Below are 26371 nucleotides of genomic sequence, written 5' to 3'. Positions count from 1 at the left end.
GGTGGCTCACACCTGTAATCCCAGCACTTTGGGAGGCCAAGGCAGGTGGGTTGTCTGAGGTCAGGAGTTTGAGACCAGCCTGGCCAACATAGTGAAACCACATCTCTACTAAAAATACAAAAAATTAGTTGGGCGTGGTGGTGGGCGCCTATACTCCCAGCTACTCGGGAGGCTGAGGCAGGAAATTGCTTGAACCTGGTAGGCGGAGGTTGCAGTGAGTCGAGATCGCGCCATGGCACTCCAGCCTGGGCAACAAGAGAGAAACTCTGTCTCAGATAAATAAATAAATATATATAAATAAATAAATAGGCTGGGCATGATGGCTCACACCTGTAATCCCAGCACTTTGGGAGGCTAAGGCAGGCAGATCACTTGAGGGCAGGAGTTCGAGACCAGCCTGGCCAACATGGGAAAACCCCGTCTCCACTAAAAATACAAAAATTAGCCAGGTGTGGTGGCACACGGCTGTAGTCCCAGCTACTTGGGAGGCTGAGGCAGGAGAATCACTTGAACCCAGGAGGCAGAGGTTGCAGTGAGCCAAGATTGCACCACTGCACTGCAGCCTGGTGACAAGAACAAGACTGTCTCAAAAAAAAAATTAATTAATTAATTAATTAAATAAAAAAGGAAATGGAACTATTTTTGTGAATCTGTGGGTTATATCAGAAAAAAAAAAAAAAAAAAAAAAGACACAATGGGGAAAGTCCTAGGCAAATCAGGACGAGTTAGTCATCCTTCCTAGATGAGTGCTTGGTGCAAAATACATGCTCAGCAGACACGATTATTGCTTCCCCTTTCTTTCGTTCATTTGGTAACAAAAAGGTGGCAAGCACCCACTCTGTGCCCTGTCCTAGGGTCCGGGAACCCTGTAAGCAATAGATGGAGGTGAGGGTGGGGGCGGGGGTGCTGTTCAAAGCACCTTGCTCCAAGGGTTCATTAAAAAATCCACCAGTGGATTATCTGAGATCAGGAGTTGGAGATCAACCTGACCAATATAGTGAAACCTCATCTCTTCTAAAAATACAAAAATTAGGCGGGAGTGGTGGTGGGCACCTATAGTCCCAGCTACTCAGGAGGCTGAGACAAGAGAATTGCTTGAACCCAGGAGGCGGAGGTTGCAGTGAGCCGAGATCATGCCACTGCACTCCAGCCTGGGCGGCAGAGTGAGACTCCATCTCAAAAAAAAAAAAAAAATCCACTAGCCATGAGAAATGGCAGACCTCCCTCTGGGGTGATTTCAGCCAGTGTGGTATGTTCCTGGGTTGACAGCACTTGCCTAGACTTGCTTTTCCAAGTGGGAAAGGTCTCTGGGACCTTAAGGTCCCCAGATGGTGACACAGAGACAGGTAGGGGGGCCCATAGCAAAGCCAGGCAAGGAGGTCCTGAGATGATTGTGGGTGGCAGGGAAGGAAAAAATATTCCTTGACTTTGTGCCTGGACCTGGTTGCAATAAAGGCCCAAGAGGTAGTTCCTATCATCGTGCACATTTCGCTGAAGGAAGAAATTGAGGGTCAGTGACCCAAGTGAAGTGACTTGCCCAAGATCCTGCAGGAAGACATGGGTAATTGTAATTTGAACCGAGGTCCCAGCAAAGCGGGATTGTTGGGGTTGACTGGGAGGGCTCCTGCACTTCCTTCCCTCTCCCTGGGCTTGGGTCCCCCACTTGTCCAGACAGCGGCCGGACTTGTCACGGGGCTCTGTACAGCCTTTTCCACTCTCCCGGCTGCCAGCGTCCCGCCCCGTCCCCTCCCAACCCCGAAGGGAGGAGGGGAGAGCTGCAGAAAGGAGGAGGAGGGGTCGGGGAGGCCCGGCTTTATAAGGCGGCTGGAACAGCCCTGCCCGCCAGACCCCGTCGCCCGGATCCCCTGAGCTGCCCGCCACCCCACGTGACCGCGCCGCCCCCCAGCTCCACCGCTGAGTGAGTTGGGGCGCGTCCCCATCCCGTCCACAGTCCCTCACCGAGCCGCGTGGTGCACTGAAGCCGGGGTGGGGAGGAGAGCCAACGAAGGAGAACGCTAACATGGGGGGGCTCCAGGCAGAATCTCTAATGGGAGAGATTTAGGACCTGAGGGAGCCGGGAGACCCGGGAGCCCAGGGTCTGGTCGGCCACCTCGTCTCCTCCCCGGGCGCGAGGCCTAGGAGACCGCAAGCCACCCTCCAGGAATGCGCGTGCAGTCGTTGCCGTGGCAACGTGCAAGCCTGCGCGGGCCCACCGCTAAAGGAAAGGGGAGGTTGTTGGGGGTGTGGGGGCTGGTCCACTGGAGGTCCAAACTCATCACGCGGCGGTAGCACGAGGGAACTGGGGACGTCCCCTCCCCCGTGTCCCAAATCCTTTGGGAGCCAGAACGCAAGTCGCATTGCCTCTCTGAGCCTCAGTTTCCACATCTGCCAAATGGAGGCAAGAATATTGGTTCCAAGTTCTCCGAAGAGTTATCTGGAGGGCCACGATCCAGGCTAGTCCCCACTTATGGTTGGACGTCCAAGGAATGGGTTTAAGCGGCTCAGATAACTCCTGCGACCCCACCCCACCTCCAGGCCCGCTCGCCATGGCCCTCTTCGGGGCCCTTTTCCTGGCGCTGCTGGCAGGCGCTCACGCAGAGTTCCCAGGCTGCAAGATCCGCGTCACCTCCAAGGCGCTGGAGCTGGGTAAGGCGCAGAGGCAGACAGGGACAGACGGGAGCGGACGGGGTTGGGGTCGCCCCAACAGTGGACACGGGAGCTAAGGGTTTCGCTGGTGCCTCAGTGAAGCAGGAAGGGCTGCGCTTTCTGGAACAAGAGCTGGAGACCATCACCATTCCGGACCTGCGGGGCAAAGAAGGCCACTTCTACTACAACATCTCCGAGTAAGTGGGGGGCGGGGCCTCGCTATCCGGGGCGGGGCCTCGGCGGTGGAGGCGGGGCCCGAGAAATCTCGGGGTCTCGGGAGACTGGAGGCTGAGTGGGAGGGGGCGTGGCCAAATCGATGAGGCACGACTTAAGAAACCGGATGGGGCCGAAAAGATAAAGGCCAAGCCAGCCATCATAGGCGGGACCGGGCAGATGGGCGTGGCTTTGAAAATGTCGAGGGGGCCAAGAAGGAAGCAGGACCGGTAGATGTGAGGCGTGGCCGAAGAGCACCAGAAAGGTGGAGTCAAGGAACTTGCCAGTAGATGAGAGTGGAGTCTTGGGCACGGGGTGGAGCTAATGGGAGGGGTGGGGGAGCTGAAGACTCTTAACTATGGTTTAGGATGAGGGAGGGGAAATAAGGGAATTGAGATATGAGGGCAGAGCTTAGGTGATGGAGGCAAAGTGAATGGACTCTATTAAAATAAAGACTGGGCGAGGCAACCCCAGGGTGTGGGAGGGGAGGGAGTGCAAGCAAACAAGACTTTTTTTTTTTTTTTTTCTGAGAGGGAGTCTTGCTGTGTTGCCCAGGCTGGAGTGCAGTGGCGCGATCTTGGCTCACTGCAACTTCCGCATCCCCAGCTCAAGTGATTCTCTTGCCTTGGCCTTCCGAGTAGCTATGACTACAGGCACGTGCCACCACACTCTGCTAAGTTTTGTATTTTTAGTAAAGATAGGGGTTTCACTATGTTGGCCAGACTTTCGAACTCCTGACCTCAAGTGATTTGCCCGCCTCGGCCTCCCAAAGTGCTGGGATTACAGGCATGAGCCACCACGCCCGGCAAACAAACAAACAAGACTTCTAAGCGATGGGGTGACGCTCACTTTTAACACCTGCATCAGGAAGACCTCATCTCTCAGCCACCCAAGTTCAACTTTGAGCCACCCAAGTCTAAGTTGGGTACTTGAGGGACAATGGAAGAATTCATTCCACCCACTCCCGCTTCCCCAGACCTGGACTTGAAAGGGGAGCAGACAAATTTCCTGTGGTTGGGGGGAGTTCCCTCTTCTTGGCTCTGGATCTGACCCTGAGGCCTCCTGTAGGGTGAAGGTCACAGAGCTGCAGCTGACGTCTTCCGAGCTCGATTTCCAGCCACAGCAGGAGCTGATGCTACAAATCACCAATGCCTCCTTGGGGCTGCGCTTCCGGAGACAGCTGCTCTACTGGTTCTTGTAAGGACCCAGCACCCTCAGGGGAGTGGAGAGTGGGTAGGGAGGGCTGGAGGTGCTGTGGGGCTGTGGGCAGCCCCCTTAGCCTTCCTGAGTTTAAGTTTCTTCATCTGTATAATGGGAACAAGCATACCCATTTCATAAGAGTTGATAGGAGGGTTTGGTAGGATGTGTGGAAGGAAGTGAAACCTCATTAGGAGGTATCATGATGCATGGGGCACTGAAGACTCAACTGAGCTCCTACCTGGAGTGAATATTAACCCCCTTGGCAGCTATGATGGTGGCTACATCAACGCCTCAGCTGAGGGTGTGTCCATCCGCACCGGTCTGGAGCTCTCCCGGGATCCTGCTGGACGGATGAAAGTGTCCAATGTCTCCTGCCAGGCCTCTGTCTCCAGAATGCACGCGGCCTTCGGGGGAACCTTCAAGTAAGCCCCAGCCCCAACCCCAGCTTACCCCTTTTGAGCCCCACAGCTCATCTCCCTAGCGCAATGCAAAGTGCACAGGCTTGGGAACCAGACCAACTGCGTCCAAAGCTCAGCTCTGTCGCTTCCTGGCTGTGTGAACTTGGCCAAGTCGCTGAAGCTCGGTGCCTCAATATCCTCATTGGTAACATGGCGATAATGATAAAGCCTATTTTATAAGGTCATTGCCAGGATTATTTGTGTTGGTATATGTAAAAATATTTAGAACAAGGCTGGGTGTGGTGGCTCACGCCTGTAATCCCAGCAATTTGGGAGGTCAAGGTGGGTGAGTCACGAGGTCAACACATCGAGGCCATCCTGACCAACATGGTGAAACCCTGTCTCTACTAAAGATATAAAAATTAGCTGGGCGTGGTGGCACATGCCTGTAGTCCCAGCTGCATGGGAGGCTGAGGCAGGAGAATCGCTTGAACCCGGGAGGCGGAAGTTGCAGTGAGCCGAGATTGTGCCACTGCACTCTGGCCTGGCGACAGAGCAAGACTCCATCTCAATTAAAAAAAAAAAAAAAATTTAGAACAGCACCTGGCATATGATAAATGCATATTTAAGTGCTGGCCACTTAGATAAGTGTAATTGTGAGGACTAATATGCACAGTTGGCCATGTACTGGATTCTCAATAATTGGTGTCTCTAAATAATAACAAAAATTATATATATATATATATATATTTTTTTTTTTTGAGACGGAGTCTTGCTCTGTCACCAGGCTAGAGTGCAGTGGCGCAATCTCAGCTCACTGCAACCTCCGCCTCCCGGGTTCAAGCGATTCTCCTGCCTAAGCCTCCCAAGTAGCTGGGACTACAGGCATGCGCCACCATGCCCAGCTACTTTTTCTGTATTTTTAGTAGAGACAGGGTTTTGCCATATTGGCCAAGCTGGTCTCAAACTCCTGACCTCAGGTGGTCCTCCCGCCTCGGCCTACCAAAGTGCTGGGATTACAGGTGTGAGCCACTGTGCCTGGCCTATTTTTTTATTTTTGCTGCTGAGAAGGAGATATTGTTCTTGTTCTGGAAGACAGTTGGGGAAAGAAGATGATGGATTATCGCCTGGTGTTGGTATACTGTCAGTATTATTTATTCATCGAAGTGTATGCCAGGCCTTGAGGATGCAGGAAGAAGCTCAGAGCCTATCTGGAATGAAAAGCATTTGTTATCGGGGCCTGGAGAGAAGGACTAAGAAAGTGCTTTGGGGCCGGGCGCGGTGGCTCAAGCCTGTAATCCCAGCACTTTGGGAGGCCGAGACGGGCGGATCACAAGGTCAGGAGATCGAGACCATCCTGGCGAACACAGTGAAACCCCGTCTCTACTAAAAATACAAAACATTAGCCGGGCGAGGTGGCGGGCGCCTGTAGTCCCAGCTACTTGGGAGGCTGAGGCAGGAGAATGGCGTGAACCCAGGAGGCGGAGCTTGCAGTGAGCGGAGATCGCGCCACTGCACTCCAGCCTGGGCCACAGAGCAAGACTCCGCCTCAAAAAAAAAAAAAAGAAAAAAAAAAAAAAAAAAAAAAGAAAGTGCTTTGGGGATTCAGAGGAGGGGAGTCTGGGAAGACTGCCTGGAAGAGGAAGCATCTGAGCTCAGATGGGGAAATACAGGGTAGGAACGCAGAGGGTGGAAGGGATGTAAGCGGATCAGTAAGCGGATGGATGTGGGGCTGCTCAGAGCAGGTTTGAGGCAATGTGGGTGGATTCATTTGGCTGATGGGACCAGCGGGAGGTCTTGAGAATTATGCTGGAGAGGGAATTCGGGCCTGGTTCTTGGAAAACCTATGTGGAGGAGCTGTTATTCAGGCTAATGCTGAGGAATCCCACTGCCACTATTTCCCTGGTCACTGATTTCTCCTGGACCTGGACAGGGGTGGAGGCAGGTTCTGGGCTCACCCGGCCTCTCCTTTCCTCACAGGAAGGTGTATGATTTTCTCTCCACGTTCATCACCTCAGGGATGCGCTTCCTCCTCAACCAGCAGGTGTGGGCAGTGACAGGTCACAGGGTGGCAAGGGTGGGCCTGGTCTCACTTTGAGAAGGCCCTGACTCTGGCTCCCACCTCACAGATCTGCCCTGTACTCTACCACGCAGGGATGGTCCTGCTCAACGCCCTCCTGGACACCATGCCTGGTGAGTTAGTGGGGGGTAAGGCCGGGTGTGCAGCTGTCATGCAGCACCTCAGAGCAGGCCCCTTCCAAGCCCTGCTGTCGAACAGTCCTGGGTTCAAATGTGGCCCCTGGAGCTGACTTGCTGTGTGATTTTGGGTAAAGTGCTCATTTCTCGCTGGGCAAAGTGCTTGTTTCCTCACTTGCCTGGCAGTGCTTCCTCCTGGAGTTGCTGTGAGGATTATCTGAGGAATAGTTGTCAAGGTCCTCATTATGTGCGTGCTGATCACCGGTGTTCCATTTGTCTTCAACACCTAGCACCTAATAGTGCTCAGTTAACACGAATACATGAATTCCCTTTTTCCTTTTTTTTTTTTTTTTTTTTTTTTGAGACAGAGTCTCACTCTGTTGCCAGGCTGGAGTCCAGTGGCGCGATCTCAGCTCACTGCAATCTCCACCTCCCGGGTTCAAGTGATTCCCCTGCCTCAGCATCCCGAGTAGCTGGGACTACAGGTGTGCACCAGCATGCCCGACTAATTTTTTGTATTTTAGTAGAGACAGGGTTTCATCATGTTGGCCAGGATGGTCTCAATCTCCTGACCTCGTGATCCGCCCACCTTGGCCTCCCAAAGTGCTGGGATTACAGGCGTAAGCCACTGTGCCTGGCCATGAATTCCCTTTTTCTAAGCCATGACCTCTGTCTACTGTGGGGCAAAGGTATTGTCCCATCACACCCAATACACAGGCAGGGGAAGAGAAGGAGGAGGTAGGAGAAACCAAGGGAAAGGAACCCCATGCCATCTTTTTTTTTTTTTTTTTTTGAGATGGAGTCTCACTCTGTCACCCAGGCTGGAGTACAGTGGAGCAATCCTGGCTCCCTGCAACCTCCACCTCCCAGATTCAAGCGATTCTCCTGCCTCAGCCTCCCGAGTAGCTGGGATTACAGGCGCCCACCACCACGCCCAGCTAATTTTTGTATTTTTAGTAGAGACGGGGTTTCACCATGGTGGACCAAGCTGGTCTCGAACGCCTGACCTCAGGTGATCTGCCTGCCTTGGCCTCCCTAAGTGCTGGGATTACAGGTGTGAGCCACTGTGTATGGCGCTCCCATGCCATCTTTTTAGTGATTTGATGAAACCTCTGTGGTAGTAGTAATAATAATAACTAACATTAATGGGCCGTTACTACACAGCAGGCCCTAAGTGCTTTCCACATAAAACTAATTTGACCCTCCTGACAACGCTGCGAGATATGTATCCTCATTTTATGGGTGGGACTCTGAGCCTGGAGAGGTTAAGCACCTTGTCCCACATCACACAGCTGTGAGTGACTTGAACCTCTTCCTGCAGTGCGCAGTTCTGTGGACGAGCTTGTTGGCATTGATTATTCCCTCATGAAGGATCCTGTAGCTTCCACCAGCAACCTGGACATGGACTTCCGGGTGAGCTGCTCGGGCTGGTGTATGACCTCTGACCTCCTAACAGGACCTCTTTCTCCGCTAAGTTGTGAGCTTTTACTTCCTAAAGCACAGCTCTGATGAGGCCACTCTCATTGCTGAGAATGCTATGGCTCCCTATTACTACAGAATTAGGTTCAGCCTCCTGGGTCTGGTATTTGAGCCCTGTTAATCTTACCTGGCCCTACCTTTTATATCTCATCCTATTTCTTTGCAGCTGCTCTTTCCCAAATTGGACCCTCGCTTCCCACCTCAGGGCCTTTGGTCATGCACGGTCTTTCCCCAGATTTCTACAGATTTCTACACAAATCATCTCATTTCATTCTCTCACAACCCTGTGAGTCAGGTACTAACATCATCCTCATTTTAGGAATGTGGAGACTTACTTATAGAGGTGACATCACTTGCCCAAGGCCACATAGCTAGTGTGTAGCCACTACTTTTAGTCTCCCAGAGTAGTATAGCAGTTTCAGAGTGCAGACTCGGGAGCTAGAATCAGTCGGGTGCAGTGGCTCATGCCTGTAATCCCAATACTTTGGGAGGCCCAGGCCAGAGGATCACTTGAGCCCAGGAGTTTGAGACCAGCTGGGGCATCATAGTGAGACCTCCTTCTCTACAAAAAGAAAAGGAATGCCTGAAGTTCAAATCCTAGCTCTGCCACTGACTAGCTGCATGGCCCTAAGCATAACTTTTCAGTTGGCCAGTTTCCTAACACGTAAATGGAAATAATCTAGTAAGAAAGCACACGTTGTTAATGCAGATTAAAGGAGTTGATCTATGTGAAGAGCTTACAGTACTTGGCACAGAAGCATGAGTATGCACACTATATGTAAACAGTAGCTGTTGTTACTGCCTCTGGCTTTCAAGGCCCACTCAGATGCCACCTCTTCCATGAAACCTTTCCTGACCCTCCCTCTTCCAGTGTGACGGGCTCGCCCCCTGATAGCAGGTGTCCTCCTTTCAATGCCTTTTAAGAGATGTGCTTGTGAGTCCCCCAAGAACAGCAGCTGGGTTCCCGCTGCCTCCCCACAGTGCCTAGCACAGGGCTGGGAGACACCTGCTGTCAGTCCAGGTGCCAGGCCAGTCTGCCTTGACCCTGACTGTGAATGCCCCACCCCAGGGGGCCTTCTTCCCCCTGACCGAGAGGAACTGGAGCCTCCCCAACCGGGCGGTGGAGCCCCAGCTGCAGGAGGAGGAGCGGATGGTGTATGTGGCCTTCTCTGAGTTCTTCTTCGACTCTGCCATGGAGAGCTACTTCCGGGCGGGGGCCCTGCAACTGTCGCTGGTGGGGGACAAGGTATGCCAGTGCCTGTTTGTGGGATGGGCAAAAGAGGGTCTGTGACAGAGCTCACTCCCTCACTCCTGATTCCCCTGTTCAGGTGCCCCATGACCTGGACATGCTACTGAGGGCCACCTACTTTGGGAGCATTGTCCTGCTGGTGAGTGCTGGCGGGAGACAGGGATAGGGCCACCTGCACACCAGTGAGACCAGGGAGGGGTGTGGGTGGGGCCCCCAGTGGCAGCCACTCAGACAGGGCTCTGGCCTCTTGTCTGTGGCCAATCCCCCTCGCCTTGTCATGGCTGTTCCGTCTGTGAAGGAGGCTTCTCCTTCCTGCTCCTTCCTGCCCTATCTCCTTCGCAGAGCTGCTGTGAGGATTAGCAAGAAACCAAGCTTTGCAAGTGTGAGGGCTTTAATAATAATTAACATATACTATTGTTTATTTGGGTATTGGGGAGGAGAGTGACAGTTACACATTTTATTTATTTATTTTTTTGAGACAGAGTCTCACTTTGTCATCCAAGTTGGAATGCAGTGGCACAATCTAGGCTCACTGCAACCTCTGCCTCCCAGGGCTCAAGCTGTTCTCCTGCTTCAGCCTCTTGAGTAGCTGGAATTACAGGCTTGTGCCACCACGCCCCACTAATTTTTAAAATTTTGTTGAGACAGGGTTTCATCATGTTGCTCAGGCTGGTCTTGAACTCCTGGGCTCGAGTGGTCACCCATCTTGGCCTCCCAAAGTGCTGGGATTACAGGTGTGAGCCACTGCGCCCAGCAGAATTACAAATTTTAGAAGAAATAATTCAGTCATTATCATCATCAAATTTATGGCTAAGAAATTAAGGGCAGGGTCTCTATTGTCAGACTGCCTGGGCTTCAAGCCTAGTTCTGAAACTGAATGACTACATAACCTCTACAAGTTACTTAACCTCTCTGTGCCTCAATTTCCCCATCTCAAAAATGGGGATATGGCTGGGCATGATGGCTCATGCCTATACTCCGAGCACTTTGAGAGGTCAAGGTAGGAAAATTGCTTGAGCCCAGGAGTTTGAGACCAGCTTGGGCAACATAGTGAGACCCTGTCTCTATTGAAAAATAAATTTTTAGTCAGATCTTTTTTTTGGGTCGGGGGACAGAGTCTCACTCTGTCACCCAGGCTGGAGTGCAGTGGCGCAATCTTGGCTCACTGCAACCTCTGCCTCCCGGGTTCAAGCAATTCTCTGCCATGACACCCAGCCTAAAAAATAAATTTGTAAAAAATAAACAACAACAACAAAATTGGCAGTAATATCTGCCTCACGTGGTCATTATGAAGTTTGTGTGTGTGTGTGTGTGTGTGTGTGTGTGTGTGTGTGTGAAATGGAGTCTCTCTCTGTCGCCCAGGCTGGAGTGCAGTGGTGTGATCTCGGCTCCCTGCAAGCTCCGCCACCCGGGTTCATGCCATTCTCCTGCCTCAGCCTCCCCAGTAGCTGGGACTACAGGCGCCTGCCACCGTGCCTGGCTAATTTTTTGTATTTTTAGTAGAGACTGGGTTTCACTGTGGTCTCGATCTCCTGACCTTGTGATCTGCCCGCCTCGGCCTCCCAAAGTGCTGGGATTACAGGCGTGAGCCACCGTGCCCGGTCCTTATGAGGTTTAAAGGAGCCAACACATATACAGTGTTTAGAATCATGTTTGGTGAAGATTAGGCAAGTTGCATCTTATAGTATTCCCTCACTGCCTATAGAAGAAAGCATAGCAGTTTAGAGAAAGAAGATATAGCCAGGCATGGTGGCTCACACCTGTAATCCCAACACTCTGGGAGGCTGAAGCCGACAGATCGCTTGAGCCCAGTTTGAGACCAGCATGGGCAACATGGCCAAACCCCATCTCTACAAAAAAACGAAAGCAAAAACAAAAACAAAATACAAATACAAAAATAAGCCGGGCATGGTGGCATGAACCTGTGGTCTCAGCTGTTCAGGAGGCTGATGTGGCAGGATCACTTGAGCTGAGGAGGTTGAGGCTGCAGTGAGCCATGATCATGGCACTGCACTCCAGCCTGGGTGACAGAGACTCTGTCTCAAAAAAAAAAAAAAAAAAAAAAAAAAAAAAAGAAAGGAGAGAGAGAGCAAAAATATGGCAAGTGGTCTGGGCATGGTGGCTCATGCCTGTAATCCCAACATTTTGGGAGGCCGAAGTGAGCGAGTCACTGAAGTCAGGAGTTCGAGACCAGCCTGGCCAACATGGTGAAACCCCGTTTCTACTAAAAATGTAAAACTTAGCCGGGCATGGCGGCAGGCGCCTGTAATCCCAGCTACTTGGGAGACAGGCAGGAGAATCACCTGAACCTGGGAGACAGAGTTGCAGTGAGCTGATATCGTGCCACTGCACTCCAGCCTGGGCAACAGAGTGAGACTCCGTATCCAAAACAGAAGACATGGCAAGGGGCTGAGATACTAATGCAAAAAGGACATCCACGAAGAGTCTGGATTGGCGATGGACCTGAATATTGAGATGTATTTAGGAAGCAGAAAGAGAAGAATACATTGCTGTTTCTTTGTGTGGCAATGGCATGAAGGCTAGATGCAGATTTGAGGGTTTTGGAAGCCAGAGCTGTCTCTGTATTTGCAATATGAGAGTCCCCAGAGGCAGAAGCTGCACCTGCCTTCGTCCTCTTCTTCCCTGGGGGCTCCACAGGAAACGGCAGGGACTTGACCCGCCCCTGCTGCTCATCCCCCAGAGCCCAGCAGTGATTGACTCCCCACTGAAGCTGGAGCTGCGGGTCCTGGCCCCACCACGCTGCACCATCAAGCCCTCTGGCACCACCATCTCTGTCACTGCTAGCGTCACCATCGCCCTGGTCCCACCCGACAAGCCTGAGGTCCAGCTGTCCAGCATGACTATGGTATGGGTCCTGGAGTGGGGGCTGCTAGCCGGGGGTCAGGGAAAAATGGACTGTGGGTTACTGACCTTCTGGGTAACATCCTCCTCCCCATGTTCCTGCAGGATGCCCGTCTCAGCGCCAAGATGGCTCTCCGGGGGAAGGCCCTGCGCACGCAGCTGGACCTGCGCAGGTAGGCAGGTGCACCTCCCTGCACCTCAGTGTCTTGAGGACAATCACACCTGTCCACAGGGATGTTGAGTTAAAATTCAGTCATACCTATAAGTCACTGAGAGCTGGGGTCTATCTTTGTTAACGCATGCTTTGGTAAAGTCTAACTCCTCTGCATTCTCACATGTCCCAGAGGCAGGAAGGGCAGGTATTATGAGAGATGAACAAATGGGTCCAGCAATGTTAAATAACATGCCCACAGTCACACAGCAAAGATCAGAACATGGGTTTTGACAAAAACCTCAGCACAACACAGCTTTGTGACCTTGAGGCCATTTTATCTTTCTTTTTTAAAAATGTTATTATTCTTTTTTTTTTTTTTTTGAGGAGTTTTGCTCTTGTTGCCCAGGCTGGAGTGCAATAGCGTGATCTTGGCTCACTGCAACCTCCGCCTCCCAGGTTTAGGCAATTCTCCTGCCTCAGCTTCCTGAGTAGCTGGGATTACATGTGTGTGCCACCACGCCCGGCTAATTTTTGCATTTTTAGTAGAGACGGGGTTTCATCATGTTGGTCAGGCTGGTCTCGAACTCCTGACCTCAGGTGATTCACCTGCCCCGGCCTCCCAAAGTGCTGGGATTATAGGTATGAGCCACTGCGCTCGGCCTTATTTTATTTTTATTGTATTTGTTTATTTTTGAGACAGAGTCTCACTCTGTTGCCCAGGCTGGAGTGCAGTGATGCAATCATAGCTCACTGCAGCCTTGACCTCCTGGGTTCAAGTAATCCTCCAGCCTCAGCCTCCCGAGTAACTGGGACTACATGCATGCACCACCATGGCTGACTATTTTATTTTTTGTAGAGATAGGGTCTCACTTTGTTGCCCAGGCTGGTCTCTAATTCTTGGGCTCAAGTGATTGTCCCACCTTAGCCTCCCAAAGTGCTGGGATTATAGCCATGAGCCACCGCACCCAGCCCATTTTGTCTTTCTAGGCCTCATTTTCTCCATGTGTTTAATACAGGTAAAAGTAGCATCTGCCTTCTAGGACTGTGTTGTCCAATATGGTAGATACTAACCACATGTGACTATTTACATTTAAATTAATTATAATTAAATAGTTTTTCAGTTGCACTAAGCCACATTTCATTAGCCACATGTGGCTAGTGACTACCACAGTGGACAATGCAGATACAAAACATTTTGTAGAAAATCTGACTGGACAGTGCTGTTCCTTTTTTTTTTTTTTTTTTTTTGAGACGGAGTCTCGCTCTGTCACCCAGGCTGGAGAGCAGTGGCCGGATCTCAGCTCACTGCAAGCTCCGCCTCCCGGGTTCACGCCATTCTCCTGCCTCAGCCTCCCGAGTAGCTGGGACTACAGGCGTCCGCCACCTCGCCAGGCTAGTTTTTTGTAATTTTTACTAGAGACGGGGTTTCACCATGTTACCCAGGATGGTCTCGATCTCCTGACCTCGTGATCCGCCCGTCTCGGCCTCCCAAAGTGCTGGGATTACAGGCTTGAGCCACCGCGCCCGGCCTGGACAGTGCTGTTCTAAGGTTAAAGGAGATAATGTAGGTTAGGACCCTAGATTCTAGAGGCAGGTTCTGACACTTCCCAGCTGTGTGACTTCAGGCAAATTATGTAACCTTGTGGGGCCTCATTTTCCTCATCTATAAAGTACAAATCGTAATAGTGCCCACTCCTTGGGCTTGTTATGAGGACTGAACCAGTTGGTACTGTATTTTAAAACAGTTTACTAATATTACCTTTTTTTTTTTTTTTTGAGATGGAGTCTCGCTCTGTGGCCCAGGCTGGAGTGCAGTGGTGCAATCTCGGCTCACTGCAAGCTCCGCCTCCCGGGTTCATGCCATTCTCCTGCCTCAGCCTCCTGAGTAGCTGGGACTACAGGTGCCCACCACCACACCCGGCTAATTTTTGTTGTATTTTTTAGTAGAGACAGGGTTTCACCATGTTAGCCAGGATGGTCTCGATCTCCTGACCTCGTGATCCACCCGCCTTGGCCTCCCAAAATGCTGGGATTACAGGCATGAGCCACTGCGCCCAACCTACTAATATTAACTTTTTAAACACGTTGGCTGGGTGCAGTGGCTCACACCTGTAATCTCAACACTTTGTGAGACCAAGGCAAGTAGATCACTTGAGGCCAGGAGTTCGATACCAGCCGGAGCTACAAAGTGAGATCCTGTCTCTAGAAAAAAATTTAAAAGTTAGCCAGTCATGGTGATGCACGCCTGCCGTCCCAGCTACTTGGGAGCCTGAGGTGGGAGGCTGACTTGAGCCCTGGAGGTCAAAGCCACTGCGAGTTAAATTGCACCACTGCCCTCCAGCCTGGGCAACACAGTGAGCCGCTGTCTCAAAAATAAATAAAAAGAAAAAAAGAAAATAAATATCCTTAGTGTCTGAAAGGAACTAAGCAATGTGAGTTTTGTTACATAAAATAAATAACACCTGCAAAGCTACCAGCAGAAGTCTGACACATTAGACGTGCTCAATAAATAAAAAGTAGCAGCCTTGGAGAAAAGGAGACCCAAGTGGCAGCAATAACTGGCCCGAGGATACTTGGAAAGTTATAGCACCTGGAAAGGTGCCTAGTTGGGGCATCTGAGCCTGCAACTCAGGCACCTCTGGCAGGTAGGCCTGGGTAGCCTGAGGAAGGGGAGCTTCCAGGCTTCCTGCCCACTGGGCTCCTTTCTCTCCCGCAGGTTCCGAATCTATTCCAACCATTCTGCACTGGAGTCGCTGGCTGTGAGTGGGGAAGGGTGGGTGGGCTGGGCTGGGTTCGTGAGATCCTGACCCTCACCATTGCCTCCTCATATAACTGCTCACCCATGGGCAGCTAAAGGCAAACCCACCCCTGACTGGCTGACCTGTTTCCCCCCTCGCCCCTCCCAGCTGATCCCCTTACAGGCCCCTCTGAAGACCATGCTGCAGATCGGGGTGATGCCCATGCTCAATGGTAAGGCTGGGGTGTGAGGGTGGAGGAAGAAAGGAGGGGTGAACTGGGCGGGCCCAGACTGAGCGGGGTGCTCCCACCCACAGAGCGGACCTGGCGTGGAGTGCAGATCCCACTACCTGAGGGCATCAACTTTGTGCGTGAAGTGGTGACGAACCATGCGGTGAGTGGTAGCAGGGTGGGGAAGGAGGGCAGAGCCTTCCCCTCTCTCTATAGCTCTCCAGTGCCCTCCACTACCTGACCCCAGCTCCCCCATTACCAGCCGTCCCCTCCCATTTTAATCTTAGACTCCTAAAAGCCTTTGCACACACTGTGACTTCTCCTTGGAGCACTCTTCTCCCATCCCAATACCTACTAATCGTTCAGGTCTTAGCTCAGAGGTCACCTCCTCCAAGAAGCCCTCCTTGACACCCATAGTCTACACTCCTACAACCTCATTTTAGCACCTTGACATGGAATTATCCATTAGATTGAGTCCCTGAAAGACAAAGACTCTGTCTCTTGATCTCTAAACGCTGGCCTCAGTAACTGAATGAATAAATGAGGCTCCCCTCTCCCCGACACAGGGCTTCCTCACCATCGGGGCTGATCTCCACTTTGCCAAAGGGCTGCGAGAGGTGATTGAGAAGAACCGGCCTGCCGACGTCGGGGTGTCCACTGCCCCCCCACCCTCCACAGCAGCTGTGTGAGCCCCCAACCCCCACGCTGGCAGCTGTCATTCAGGACTCCAACCCCTCTCAGCCCCTCTTTTCCCACATTCATAGCCTGTAGTGCCACCTCTAACCCCCAGTGCCACAGAGAAGACGGGGTTTGAAGTTGTACCCAATTTAATTCCATAATCAGTCAATCCATCAATTACAGTCCGTCCACCACCTCCCTGTGGGCTGTCCTGAGCTCTGTTGGGTTCCTGGGATGGGATCAGTGCATCATAAAGGGCATTCTTTAAGCAGAGATGGGGCCAGGCCACCCCATTCAGGAACTGCTATGGGAATAAAGTGCTAACTTGCCCCCAGGCTGTCTATGGGAGACCCTGGCCCAGTCTGAGATGCACAGGGCTGTGGGAAGGGGGCAGTCCTGAAGGCAGAACCTGGCCTGCAGGGGCACTTTGCTTAGAAGAAGACTCTCCTAGCAGGAGTGGCTGGGAGGGGCCGCATCAGGCCGTGGAGCTGGTTGCTGTGGTCCTCAGTATGGCTGCTTGTTCAGGAAGCGGGAGAACATGGTGAAGGCAGCGAGGGGCTTGTCGGTGGGAACCATGTGGCCGGCGCCCTGAGGAGCAATGTTTGTGAGCTCCTGACCCCCACCATTCCCTCCTCCCCATATAACTGCTCACCCATGGGGAATTCCTTCATCCCAAGCCCTTTATTCTTCCCAGAACCCTCCCCACCCCTCTCCAAAAAAACTTGCCTATACAGGGGCCAGATGGTGACCCATGACCCAGCCTAAAAGGCAGCCAGAGGGATAGGATGGGTGGGTCCTGCTCCTTCGCCTCCGGCCCAGTTATCCCTCAGCAGGCCCAGTCCCTACCTTGATCGTGAGAAAGGCGATGTGGGAGAACTCCTTCACGAAGCCGGCAATCTGTTCCCCACTGTCCCCATACTTCACTAACCAGGGCCGGCGCTGCACCTCCATCTGCCCCATCAGGAAAGACATCAGCCTACAGAAGCTGCATCCTTGCTCAGCTACCAGCAAGACCTTAGGGCTGGGAATTCCTCCACACTTGCCCTCTGTGGACCAGAGCCAGGCAGCCAGCCAGCCACTCCCAGGCATACCCGCCCCTGATCCTCCACAGCAGCCCCTATCCCAGGGCCAGGATCTCTGCCTTACCTTCTGGTTGAGGGAATCCACAAACCACTCATCCCCCATGAAATTGCAGGCCATGTCTACATCTCCATTATATAACAGGATCTGGTATTTCTGAAGCAGGACGGGGTGAAAACGAGTGGTGTGGGACAAACAAGCCCAGGCCTTAGCCCTTCCCTAGTTCAAGGCCTACCCCTCAGGGAATTCAGGGGGCTGAGCTAGATAGCACGAACCAGGGAATTCTCATGTTTTCTGATGACTTACGGCATGTCCAGTATTCTACTAAATGTTTTACCTATGAGATAGATATCATTATCTACCATTATCCCCATTTTACAGATGGGGAACCTGAGGCTCATATTTAAGAAATTTGTCCAAGATTATGTGGCTAGTACAGGGACTTGCACCCAGGCCATGTGACTCCAGAGGCCATGCTATGAACCACTGTGCTGGACAGAACCTGGTCCTAACCTGGCTCTGCCAGTGCCTCCTATATCACCTTGGACAAGGTCTCCTCCCACCCTGGACCTCTGCTGGCCCATTTTTGGCATGAATGAAGCTCTTCTCACCCTTAAGGCTCCTTGGCTGATCCAGACCACTTGGCCTCCTATAGCAGGGCAGCATGGGTGGGGACAAACCCAGGTTCAAATTCTGACCCCACCAATCACAGTACTCTGGACTTCGCTTTTCAGAGTTTCAGCTTCCCTTGTCTTGACAGGAAGTCTAAAGGGCCCCCAGCTTGCTGTGCTACTCTGGGGGTCCTAAGGCTGCTGGTGGATCCAGCTGTGCTGTCCCCACTCACCTGTGAGCTAAGCAGCTTCAGATACTGGGAGTTCATGCTTCGGTAGAGACGGCGGTACTGTAAGTTTACCAGAAAGCTGCCGGGAACATACGAGCAGGCCCCAGGAAGACCAGGTAGGGGCGAAAAGTAGTCAACAGATCAGACCTTCTCTCCTATCTCCAAGCTCCAACCCAGAAAGCAGACAGCTGGGTTCCACTCCCCTTTTTGGGGGCCACCTCTCTAGGACTGACCTGGATGATGGGCTGGGATTCAGAGAGCCTCAACTCATCCCCATTTAGAAATGTACAGGGATGCCAGGTGTGGTGGCTCACGCCTGTAATCCCAGCACTTTGGGAGACCGAGGTGAGTGGATCACGAGGCCAGGAGTTCAAGACCCGTCTGACCAACATGGTGAAACCCCATCTCTACTAAAAAAAAATACAAAAATTAGCCAGGCGTGGTGGTGTGTGCCTGTAATCCCAGCTACTCAGGAGGCTGAGGCAGGAGAATCACTTGAACCCGGGAAGCGGAGGTTGCAGTGATCCAAGATTGCACCACTGCACTCCAGCCTGGGCAACAGAGTGAGACTCCATCTCAAAAAAAAAAAAAAAAAAAGTACAGGGACACGTTTTGGTTGTTATAAGGACTGGGATGCATCTGGCGTTTAGTGTCTAGGGGCCAGCAGGTGTGAGAGTCACAACATATAACAAGGTAGAGTGTGAGCACTGACCAATCAAAATGGACCTGAGCAGGCCCTGCTGGTCCCAGTGTCACCCTTTTACTTGCGGTGGCGGGGGGCTCACAGGAGATTGGACATGGAAGTAATAGTTTGTTGTTGTTGTTGTTTGAGATGGAGTTTCACTCTTGTTGCCCAGGCTGGAGTGCAGTAGCACCAACGGGCTCACTGCAACCTCCACCTCCCGGGTTCAAGCGATTCTTCTCTCTCAGCCTCTTGAATAGCTGGGATTACAGGCACCCACCACCACACCTGACTAATTGTTGTATTTTTAGTAGAGATGGGGTTTTACCATGTTGGCCAGGCTGGTCTCGAACTCCCGACCTCAGGTGATCCCACCTCAGCCTGCCAGAGTGCTGGGATTACAGGCATGAGCCACTGCGCCAAGTCAGAAGTAATAGTTATTAACCAATGTGGTAGCCGGGTGGGTAATCCCAGCACTTTGGGAGGCCAAGGAGGGAGGACTGCTTGAGACCAAGAGTTCAAGACCAACCTGGACAACATAGTGAGACCCTGTCTCTACAAAAAATTTTTTAAAAAATTAGCCAGGAATGGTGGCATGTGCCTGTAGACCCAGCTCCTCAGCAGACTAAGGTGGGAGGATCGCTTGAGCTAGGAGGTTGAGGCCGTAGTGAATTGTGAAGCAACCACCAATGTGGCTACGTAATGAATTGGGGCTGGGCGGGGTGGCTCAAGCCTGTAATCCCAGTACTTTGGGAGGCTGAGGTGGGCGGATCACTTGAGCCCCAGAGTTTGAAACCAGCCTGGGCAATATGGTAAAACACCATCTCTACAAAAAAATACAAACATTAGCCAGGGGTGGTGGTGTGCGTCTGTAGTCCCAGCTACTGGGGAGGTGGGAGGATTGCTTGAGCCCACGAGTTCAAGGCTGCAGTGAGCTGTGATCACGCCACTGCACTCCAGCCTAGGTGACAGAGTGAGTGAGACCTTGTCTCAAACAAAAACATTTAAAATTTAAAAAAGAAAAAAGAATTGGCTGTCAATCCACTGAGGGGTCAGGGATGGATGTTAAACATCCTGTCCAGCTCATCTCATCCAGAAACCCTACACAGAAGATCCCTGGGAACCTGCCGATGCCCACAAGCTCCAGCAACCCACCACCCCAAGTCACAGGTGGCCACAGAGCCTCACTTGCACATGTCCCATTGTGGCAGCTGTTCCGGGATGTGGAGGGCCTTCCGCACATACGGGTTGTTGAGGTAGGTGGAAGCAGCTGTCGTGTTGGTGCAGGGGGGGTCCATGCGCACTTTATCCCCTGAGCGCAGCAATGCCTGGAGGGCACACACAGAGGGTCAGGGCCTCTGCTTCCCTGCCCCACCCCCGTCCCCACCTCACCAGGAGGAAGTCCACGCCCTTGCACACCTGATGCCACGTCCGCTTGAGTGGCAGGCGAGTGAAGATGTTGCCCAAATCCTGGACCACAACAGTGTCCTTCTCATACCTGCATGTGAGGTGGGGGGATGGGTAGAGCCTCCAGATGGGGCTGGGGTTGGCCCCAGGGGCACCCAGCAGCACCTACCTAAAATGGCTGGGCACCCCTCCAGCACAAGGGGCATAGAGGTTGTAGATGTTGAGGCCAGAGTTGCCCACGATGCGGGCCACTTCCTGAAGCTGCAATGATACACCAAGCCACCATGCTTTACAGATCCCTAGCCTCTCCACGACCCCACTAAGTTGTCCCAAGATTTATTGCTCTTGAATTTCACTTCTTCATCCTTCACCCACTTTTTTTTCACAGGTAGGGAAACTTGAGGCTCAGTGGCAGGAATCTTCCCAGCCCTAGGTCCAAATCCTAGCATCACTGCCTCTCAACACTGACTTCAGATAGTGATTTCAAAATTCATGGCCCTCAGGTTTCCTTATCTGGAAAATGTGGGTAGTACGATCTCATTTGAGGGGGAATCTTGAAGCTTAAGTAATCTACATAGACACAGTTCAGCACAGTGCCTGCCACACTGCAGGTGTTTGATAAATGTGAAGAAGTCCTTTCTCCTTCACAGAGGTTATGGGATTTGCTGCCATAGGAGGTGGTGGTGGGAATACACACTTAGACACATGTCCCAGAGAACACTAAATTGCTTAAAGGTGCAAGAAGGCAATGAGGGATGGAGAACAAGGAGTCCCCAAGGAGGGAATGTGGTCCCATTCTTGGGATTAGGGATGGGAGGGCTGATGCAGAGTGACGGCAGAACCTCACATTGGTCACACATTCCGGGTCTTTGTTGTCATAGAAGTTACACTTGTTTTGAGAGCAGCAGTGGGTCTGGAGAGAAGACCAAAGCCTGTAGGAGATGAGAGTGAAAAGTGCATCAGCCTCTGGTGGGAAGAGGAGGGCAGAGGAGGCGAGCATACCCCCACCTCCCACCAACCTCCCTGACCCTAGGAGACTAGGAAAGATATCACAGGGTGTGGTCTGCACGTCACCTAAGCTAGCTCCCAAAGAGGTGCCCCAGGGTCATACAGACAGGCCTCCTTAGTTCCTTTAAAATCTGATCTCTGGCTGGGCGCTGTGGCTCACGCCTGTAATCCCAGCACTTTGGGAAGTCAAGGCGGGCAGATCATTTGAGGACAGGAGTTCGAGTCTAGCCTGGCCAACACAGCAAAATCCCATCTCTACTAAAAACACAAAAAAATTAGGTGTGGTGGTACGTGCCTGTAGTCCCAGCTGCTTGGGATACTGAGGCACAAGGATTGCTTGAACCTGGGAGGTGGAGGTTGCAGTGAGCTAAGATCGCGCCACTGCACTCCAGCCTGGATGACAAAGTGAGACTCTGTCTCAAAAAAAAAAAAAAAAAGAAAAAAAGAAAAATCTGATCTCTATTCTTTGGCCTTTCAGCACTGCGTTCTTTCTGCAACCCACCTGCTGCTCATAAACCTGGGCTGGGCCTGTCATATCATGTGCCTAGAGATCATGTGACTGTCTCACCCTAGAGATTGCCCAACTGCCCTATCCCATACCTGTTCCCCAGAAGGCCATGGTAGTAGGCAAAGTAGACCAGGGAGTTGTCATTCTGCTCATAGGAGGAGAGTCCATTGCCCACAGCCAGCCCCTGTGAAACACCCAGGGTGCTTAGCTCATGTGGAGGGCGAAGAGGAGGAGCCTCCCTCACCCTAACACCCAGACCTTCAGCAATCCGGAAGCTGAAACCCAGGGTAGTTTATGGGGGTGGGTGGGTGTGGGAGGTCACTCAATGTAAAGCACAAAGCTGGCAGCCTGACAGATGAGTTTCCTGTTGTGGGAGGCACACTAGACAGACCTAGGGCAGCTGGTGGTGGGGAGGTTATGCAGGAAGCTGGGTTGGATGGGGATGTTGACCAGTCTGGCCTTGCTAACTGCAAGGCCACAGCCTCAAGGTGCCTCCCTTCCCTCCTGCAGCTGCCCTGCACCTGAAGGTTCATGCTGGGGTCCTGCATGACCAGCACAGCCAGGGTGGGGATGTAGATGCCAGCATAGCTCTCTCCGGTCAGGAAAAGTTTGTTGTTCTTGTACTCCGGAAAGAGGTGGAAGAAATCTTGAAGGGCCTCAAAATTGCTCTGGGCGACCTGGGGATGGGAGAGCAAGACAGAGGGAATCAGGAAGCTTTGGTATTTGAACTGGAAAGAACTTCAGAGATAATGACATCAACCCACCCTGTTTGTGTAAGAGGAAGTGACTGGCCACCATACCACAATAGCATATGACAGAGCGAAAAGTGGACTCCAAGGCCATGCTCTCTCTGCCAGCATCATGCCATGGATGGAGGACTGGGGAGCCTGGGGCAGATGGGCAGGCACCGGACTCACCTCAGTGTCATTAGTTGCATAAAACTTGTCATCAGAGTAGGAGAAGCCCACCCCAGCTGGGGACTCCAGGTATAACACATTGGCAATCTAGAAGGGAGGGAAAAATTAGTTAACTGCCACCCCATCCAAGTGCTCAGACACCCCACAGGACCCACAGCTCCAGCTATACCAGATTCCAAGAATAAGGGTTGTACTCCAGGGTGACACCATCTGGCTGGACCTGAGGAGGAAAGAGATGGCTGAGTAAGTCCCAAGGGCCAGCTGGGTGGAGGGAAAGGGCCACCATGAGAGGCACTTTACATGTGGGCAAAACCCCTGAGAGGTACAGGCAGCAAAGCCAATGGCCCAATGGCATAGAGGAAAATCCCAAGACTTAGAAGGAAGGAAACTTTTTGGAAAATCACAAAGTCCGTTTCTCCCTTTCCCCAGCCTTTTGCTTTAGGAACTGTGCTTTACCCCTGCTGTCCACTCACCAGGAAGGGGCCATGCTCTGTGAGGAGCCCATCTAGGGAGCTGCAGCCGGGACCCCCATTGAGCCAAAGCACCACAGGGCTGTTCTCGGGATCCTTCTGGGACTCCACAAACCTGGGAAGGGGGGTCAGGGCAGTGTTGGTGCAGTTGCAGGGGTCCTTTCCAGCCCTCCCGGCTCCCAGGCGTCCTCAGGGGTCTGCAGAACTACCCCCCACCCCTTATCCGTCATCTGTCCTCCCAGTCCCGTCCGGGAGGCAGGGCGGCAGACCAGTAGTGGAGGTGCTTGGAGCCGGAGCCTTTGAGGTAGCCGGAGTACTGGCGGAAGGACGGCTGCTTGGCCAGTCCGGGGAGGCGCTGGATCTCGTCCTGGTCGGGGGCTGCCTCGCCTCGGGGCGCCCAGGACACTAGCAGCAGCAGCAGGAACAGCGGCGGTGGCGCGGCTCGGATCATCTACGGGAGGCAGAAGAGGGGCTGTTGACTCGCTACTCAGCGCTTCCGTGAAGCAGCCCCCGGGGAGGAGCTGGCGGCGCCTCCGCGAGGGAAGCCCCGGCCCCAGCGCCAGGTCCCACCCTCAAGCCTCCTCTACCGCGCACCGATCCCGGGCTCGGGGATCCCCTCCAGCCTCCGGTGCCAGCTCACCTCTGCTCCCCCGTGTCCTTGCTCTCCAGGAGGCGCCCGGGGTCTGGAAGTCATGTGTACTCCGAGTCACGTGAACTCCGGCGCCACGTGACAGTCTTCCTCCCGCCCCTTCTTTGGTCCCTACCGGCCTGGGGGGCGGTGGCGGTCAATGCCAGGTCAAGGTCCGCGGGCCTCGCGGATCGTAGCCCGGACGCACGCGATCAGATGATCTGGGTGTGGACGGCCAAGTTCTAGGCGAGATGGCTGAGCAAGCGGCGCTAGGACCCCCGGGCAGAGGCTCGGGGAAGGGAGGCAGGTGGGAAATGCCTTACAAGGTCCCCTTGCGGTCACCATCTGAGCCCGCTGCCCAAAATAGCCCCCGGCGCCCGCTGGCCTGCCTTATGGCCGAGAGATGGCTGCTGCCTCCGAGCCCGTGGATTCGGGTGCACTCTTGGGACCCGCGCGCCCGGAGCCCCCTCCCACCCGCTTCCATCGGGTGCACGGTGACAACATCCGCGTGGACCCCTCTGGGACGCGGGCCACACGCGTGGAGAGCTTCGCCCACGGCGTGTGCTTCAGCCGTGAGCCGCTGGCCCCGGGCCAGGTCTTCCTGGTCGAGATCGAAGAGAAAGAGCTGGGCTGGTGCGGACATCTGCGTCTGGGTCTGACGGCGCTGGACCCCGCCAGTCTGGCCCCCGTTCCCGAGTTTTCTCTGCCCGACCTGGTCAACCTGGGCCACACCTGGGTCTTCGCCATCACGCGCCACCACAACCGCGTGCCCCGGGAGGGCCGCCCGGAGGCGGAGGCAGCAGCCCCCAGCCGACCTCCAACCCTCCTGGTGGAACCATATCTGCGCATTGAGCAGTTTCGCATTCCCCGGGACCGCCTGGTGGGCCGCAGCCGGCCAGGGCTCTACAGCCATCTCTTGGACCAGCTCTATGAGCTGAACGTGCTGCCTCCGACGGCGCGCCGTAGCCGCCTGGGCGTCCTCTTCTGCCCGCGCCCCGATGGCACGGCCGACATGCACATTATCATCAACGGCGAGGACATGGGCCCCAGCGCCCGGGGGCTGCCAGCTGCGCAGCCCCTCTACGCGGTGGTGGACGTGTTTGCTTCCACCAAGAGCGTGCGCCTTGTCCAGCTTGAGTATGGCTGTAGGTATCCCTGGGCAGCGACCCCTCCTGGCTCAATGTGGGGACAGGAATCTGCTAGGGCTCCGTGGCCAGTGTGCTAGGCCGTGGTCTGTCCAGCACTAGTTTAAGAGCGGGAGAATCTAGCTTCAAATTGCACCTCTGCTTGTGATCTTGCACAAGCCTCTACCTGGTTTTGGGCCTTGGTACCCATCTTGGCTGATTAAGATGCCCTACAAGTTCGCTTTTAGTTTTGAGAGTGTTTCCTGTATTCACCTAGGGCAGGGATTCTAAACCGATTTTAGATATTAGGGGCCTCTTTGAGAATTGTTTGCCCTTTTCTTAGAAACATGCTTGGCTGGGCATGGTGGCTCACACCTGTAATCCCAGCACTTTGGGAGGCCGAGGCAGGCGGATCATTTGAGGCCAGGAGTTCGAGACCAGCCTGGCCAACATGGTGAAAGCCTGTCTCTACTGAAAATACAAAAATTAGCTGGGTGTGGTGGCATGTGCCTATAATCCCAGTTATTCAGGAGGCTGAGGCAGAGAATCACTTGAACCCGAGAGGTGGAGGTTGCAATGAGCCGAGATCTCACCAGTGCACTCCAGCCTAGGCAACAGAGTGAGACTCTGAAAAAAAAAAAAAAAAAGAGAGGAAGAGAGAGAGAAGGCAGGCAGGCAGGCAAGGAAGGGAAGGGGAGGGGAGAGGAGGGGAGGGAAGCGAAGCTCAAGCCTGGGCAACAAAGTGAGACCCCTTCTGTACAAAAAATTAAAAAATTATCTGGGCATGGTGGTGCATGCCTGTAGTCCCAGCTCTTTGGGAGGCTAAAGCAGGAGGATCGCTTGAGCCCAAGAATTGAAGGCTGCAGTTCACTGACCACTGCACTTCAGCCTGGGTGACAGAGCAAGACCCTCTCTCTATAAATAAAAAAAGAAAAGAAAGAAACACGCTTATAGACTTGGGCATGTTGGCTTCGAGGAAAAACAAACTCAGACTGAGAGCTTTTTAATGCTGAGGATGATTCATTATAGTCCTGGTAAGCATTGTAGTTATACCTCTGATTACATTTCATGAATTCAGTGCACCAAAACTGTCTTTGTGCCAGGCCTGTACTGGAGGCTGCAGTTGCACAGGCAAATCAGACACTACCCCTGCCCCCAGAAGCTGCTAAGTGAACGGGGAGGGGATTATGCTAAGTGTTATGATATAAACAGGGTTGTAGCTTTGTGATAGCCCTCGGGAAGAGGTGCTTCTCTCAGCCCCATGAACAGCTCCATGAAGCAGGCTGGGCCCAGAGAGCAGTAAGGACTTGCCCACATTTAATGGCAAAGTGGGGACCATGACCTAGATCTTCTGGGTCTTGGCCTCAGACCCACCCTCCAGTTCAGTTTGCCTTTCACAGTCTTCTTCCCACAGTGCCGTCCCTGCAGACTCTGTGCCGCCTAGTGATACAGAGAAGCATGGTGCACCGGCTGGCCATTGATGGGCTCCACCTGCCCAAAGAACTTAAGGATTTCTGCAAGTATGAGTGAAGACCCGCAGCGCACCAGAGCAGAGCTGCATCCTGGGGCCCCAGACCTGTGGCTGGCTGGTCTGAAGTTGGCCATATTGCTGCCAAGAAGGACCAGAAAGAAATAAACAGCCAATGCTGACATCTTGATCATTG

At 53.1% G+C, this 26371-nt stretch overlaps 3 protein-coding genes across 6 annotated transcripts; 2 read left to right on the top strand and 1 right to left on the bottom strand.

Annotated features, from left to right (window-relative positions):
* The first annotated feature begins 1669 nt into the window (after positions 1 to 1669).
* On the top strand, positions 1670 to 16240 carry PLTP (phospholipid transfer protein). 2 transcript variants are annotated; one of them, XM_010384198.2, is made up of 16 exons: positions 1670 to 1918; positions 2536 to 2646; positions 2744 to 2843; positions 3928 to 4056; positions 4326 to 4481; positions 6438 to 6501; positions 6587 to 6650; positions 7975 to 8066; positions 9202 to 9378; positions 9461 to 9520; positions 12083 to 12247; positions 12349 to 12416; positions 15114 to 15156; positions 15304 to 15367; positions 15451 to 15527; positions 15931 to 16240. In XM_010384198.2, the coding sequence occupies exons 2-16, from the start codon at positions 2547 to 2549 to the stop codon at positions 16051 to 16053; spliced, it is 1482 nt and encodes a 493-aa protein (XP_010382500.1). In that variant the 5' UTR covers positions 1670 to 1918; positions 2536 to 2546; the 3' UTR covers positions 16054 to 16240. The 2 variants fall into 2 exon arrangements, with proteins under 2 accessions (XP_010382500.1, XP_030769805.1); XM_030913945.1 differs by lacking the exons at positions 1670 to 1918; positions 2536 to 2646; positions 2744 to 2843 and adding an exon at positions 3002 to 3124.
* On the bottom strand, positions 16174 to 24834 carry CTSA (cathepsin A). Of its 2 annotated transcripts, none has more exons than XM_010384197.2 (15): positions 23550 to 24834; positions 23225 to 23406; positions 22959 to 23070; positions 22655 to 22705; positions 22486 to 22572; positions 22090 to 22245; positions 21661 to 21752; positions 20900 to 20984; positions 20222 to 20313; positions 20065 to 20143; positions 19834 to 19973; positions 17967 to 18042; positions 17189 to 17278; positions 16889 to 16993; positions 16174 to 16630 (listed from the first exon to the last, which is right to left on the bottom strand). In XM_010384197.2, the coding sequence occupies exons 2-15, from the start codon at positions 23404 to 23406 to the stop codon at positions 16547 to 16549; spliced, it is 1431 nt and encodes a 476-aa protein (XP_010382499.1). In that variant the 5' UTR covers positions 23550 to 24834; the 3' UTR covers positions 16174 to 16546. The 2 variants fall into 2 exon arrangements, with proteins under 2 accessions (XP_010382499.1, XP_010382498.1); XM_010384196.2 differs by having other exon boundaries at positions 23596 to 24829.
* Positions 23602 to 26371, top strand: NEURL2 (neuralized E3 ubiquitin protein ligase 2). 2 transcript variants are annotated; one of them, XM_010384194.2, is made up of 2 exons: positions 23602 to 24728; positions 26122 to 26371. In XM_010384194.2, the coding sequence occupies exons 1-2, from the start codon at positions 23987 to 23989 to the stop codon at positions 26235 to 26237; spliced, it is 858 nt and encodes a 285-aa protein (XP_010382496.1). In that variant the 5' UTR covers positions 23602 to 23986; the 3' UTR covers positions 26238 to 26371. The 2 variants fall into 2 exon arrangements, with proteins under 2 accessions (XP_010382496.1, XP_010382497.1); XM_010384195.2 differs by having other exon boundaries at positions 26108 to 26371.

This window comes from Rhinopithecus roxellana, chromosome 13 (assembly GCF_007565055.1).
Source record: "Rhinopithecus roxellana isolate Shanxi Qingling chromosome 13, ASM756505v1, whole genome shotgun sequence".
Taxonomy (NCBI): domain Eukaryota; kingdom Metazoa; phylum Chordata; class Mammalia; order Primates; family Cercopithecidae; genus Rhinopithecus; species Rhinopithecus roxellana.
The sequence above is the reverse complement of the archived record's forward strand: the minus strand, read 5'-3'. Positions and strand labels throughout refer to the sequence as shown.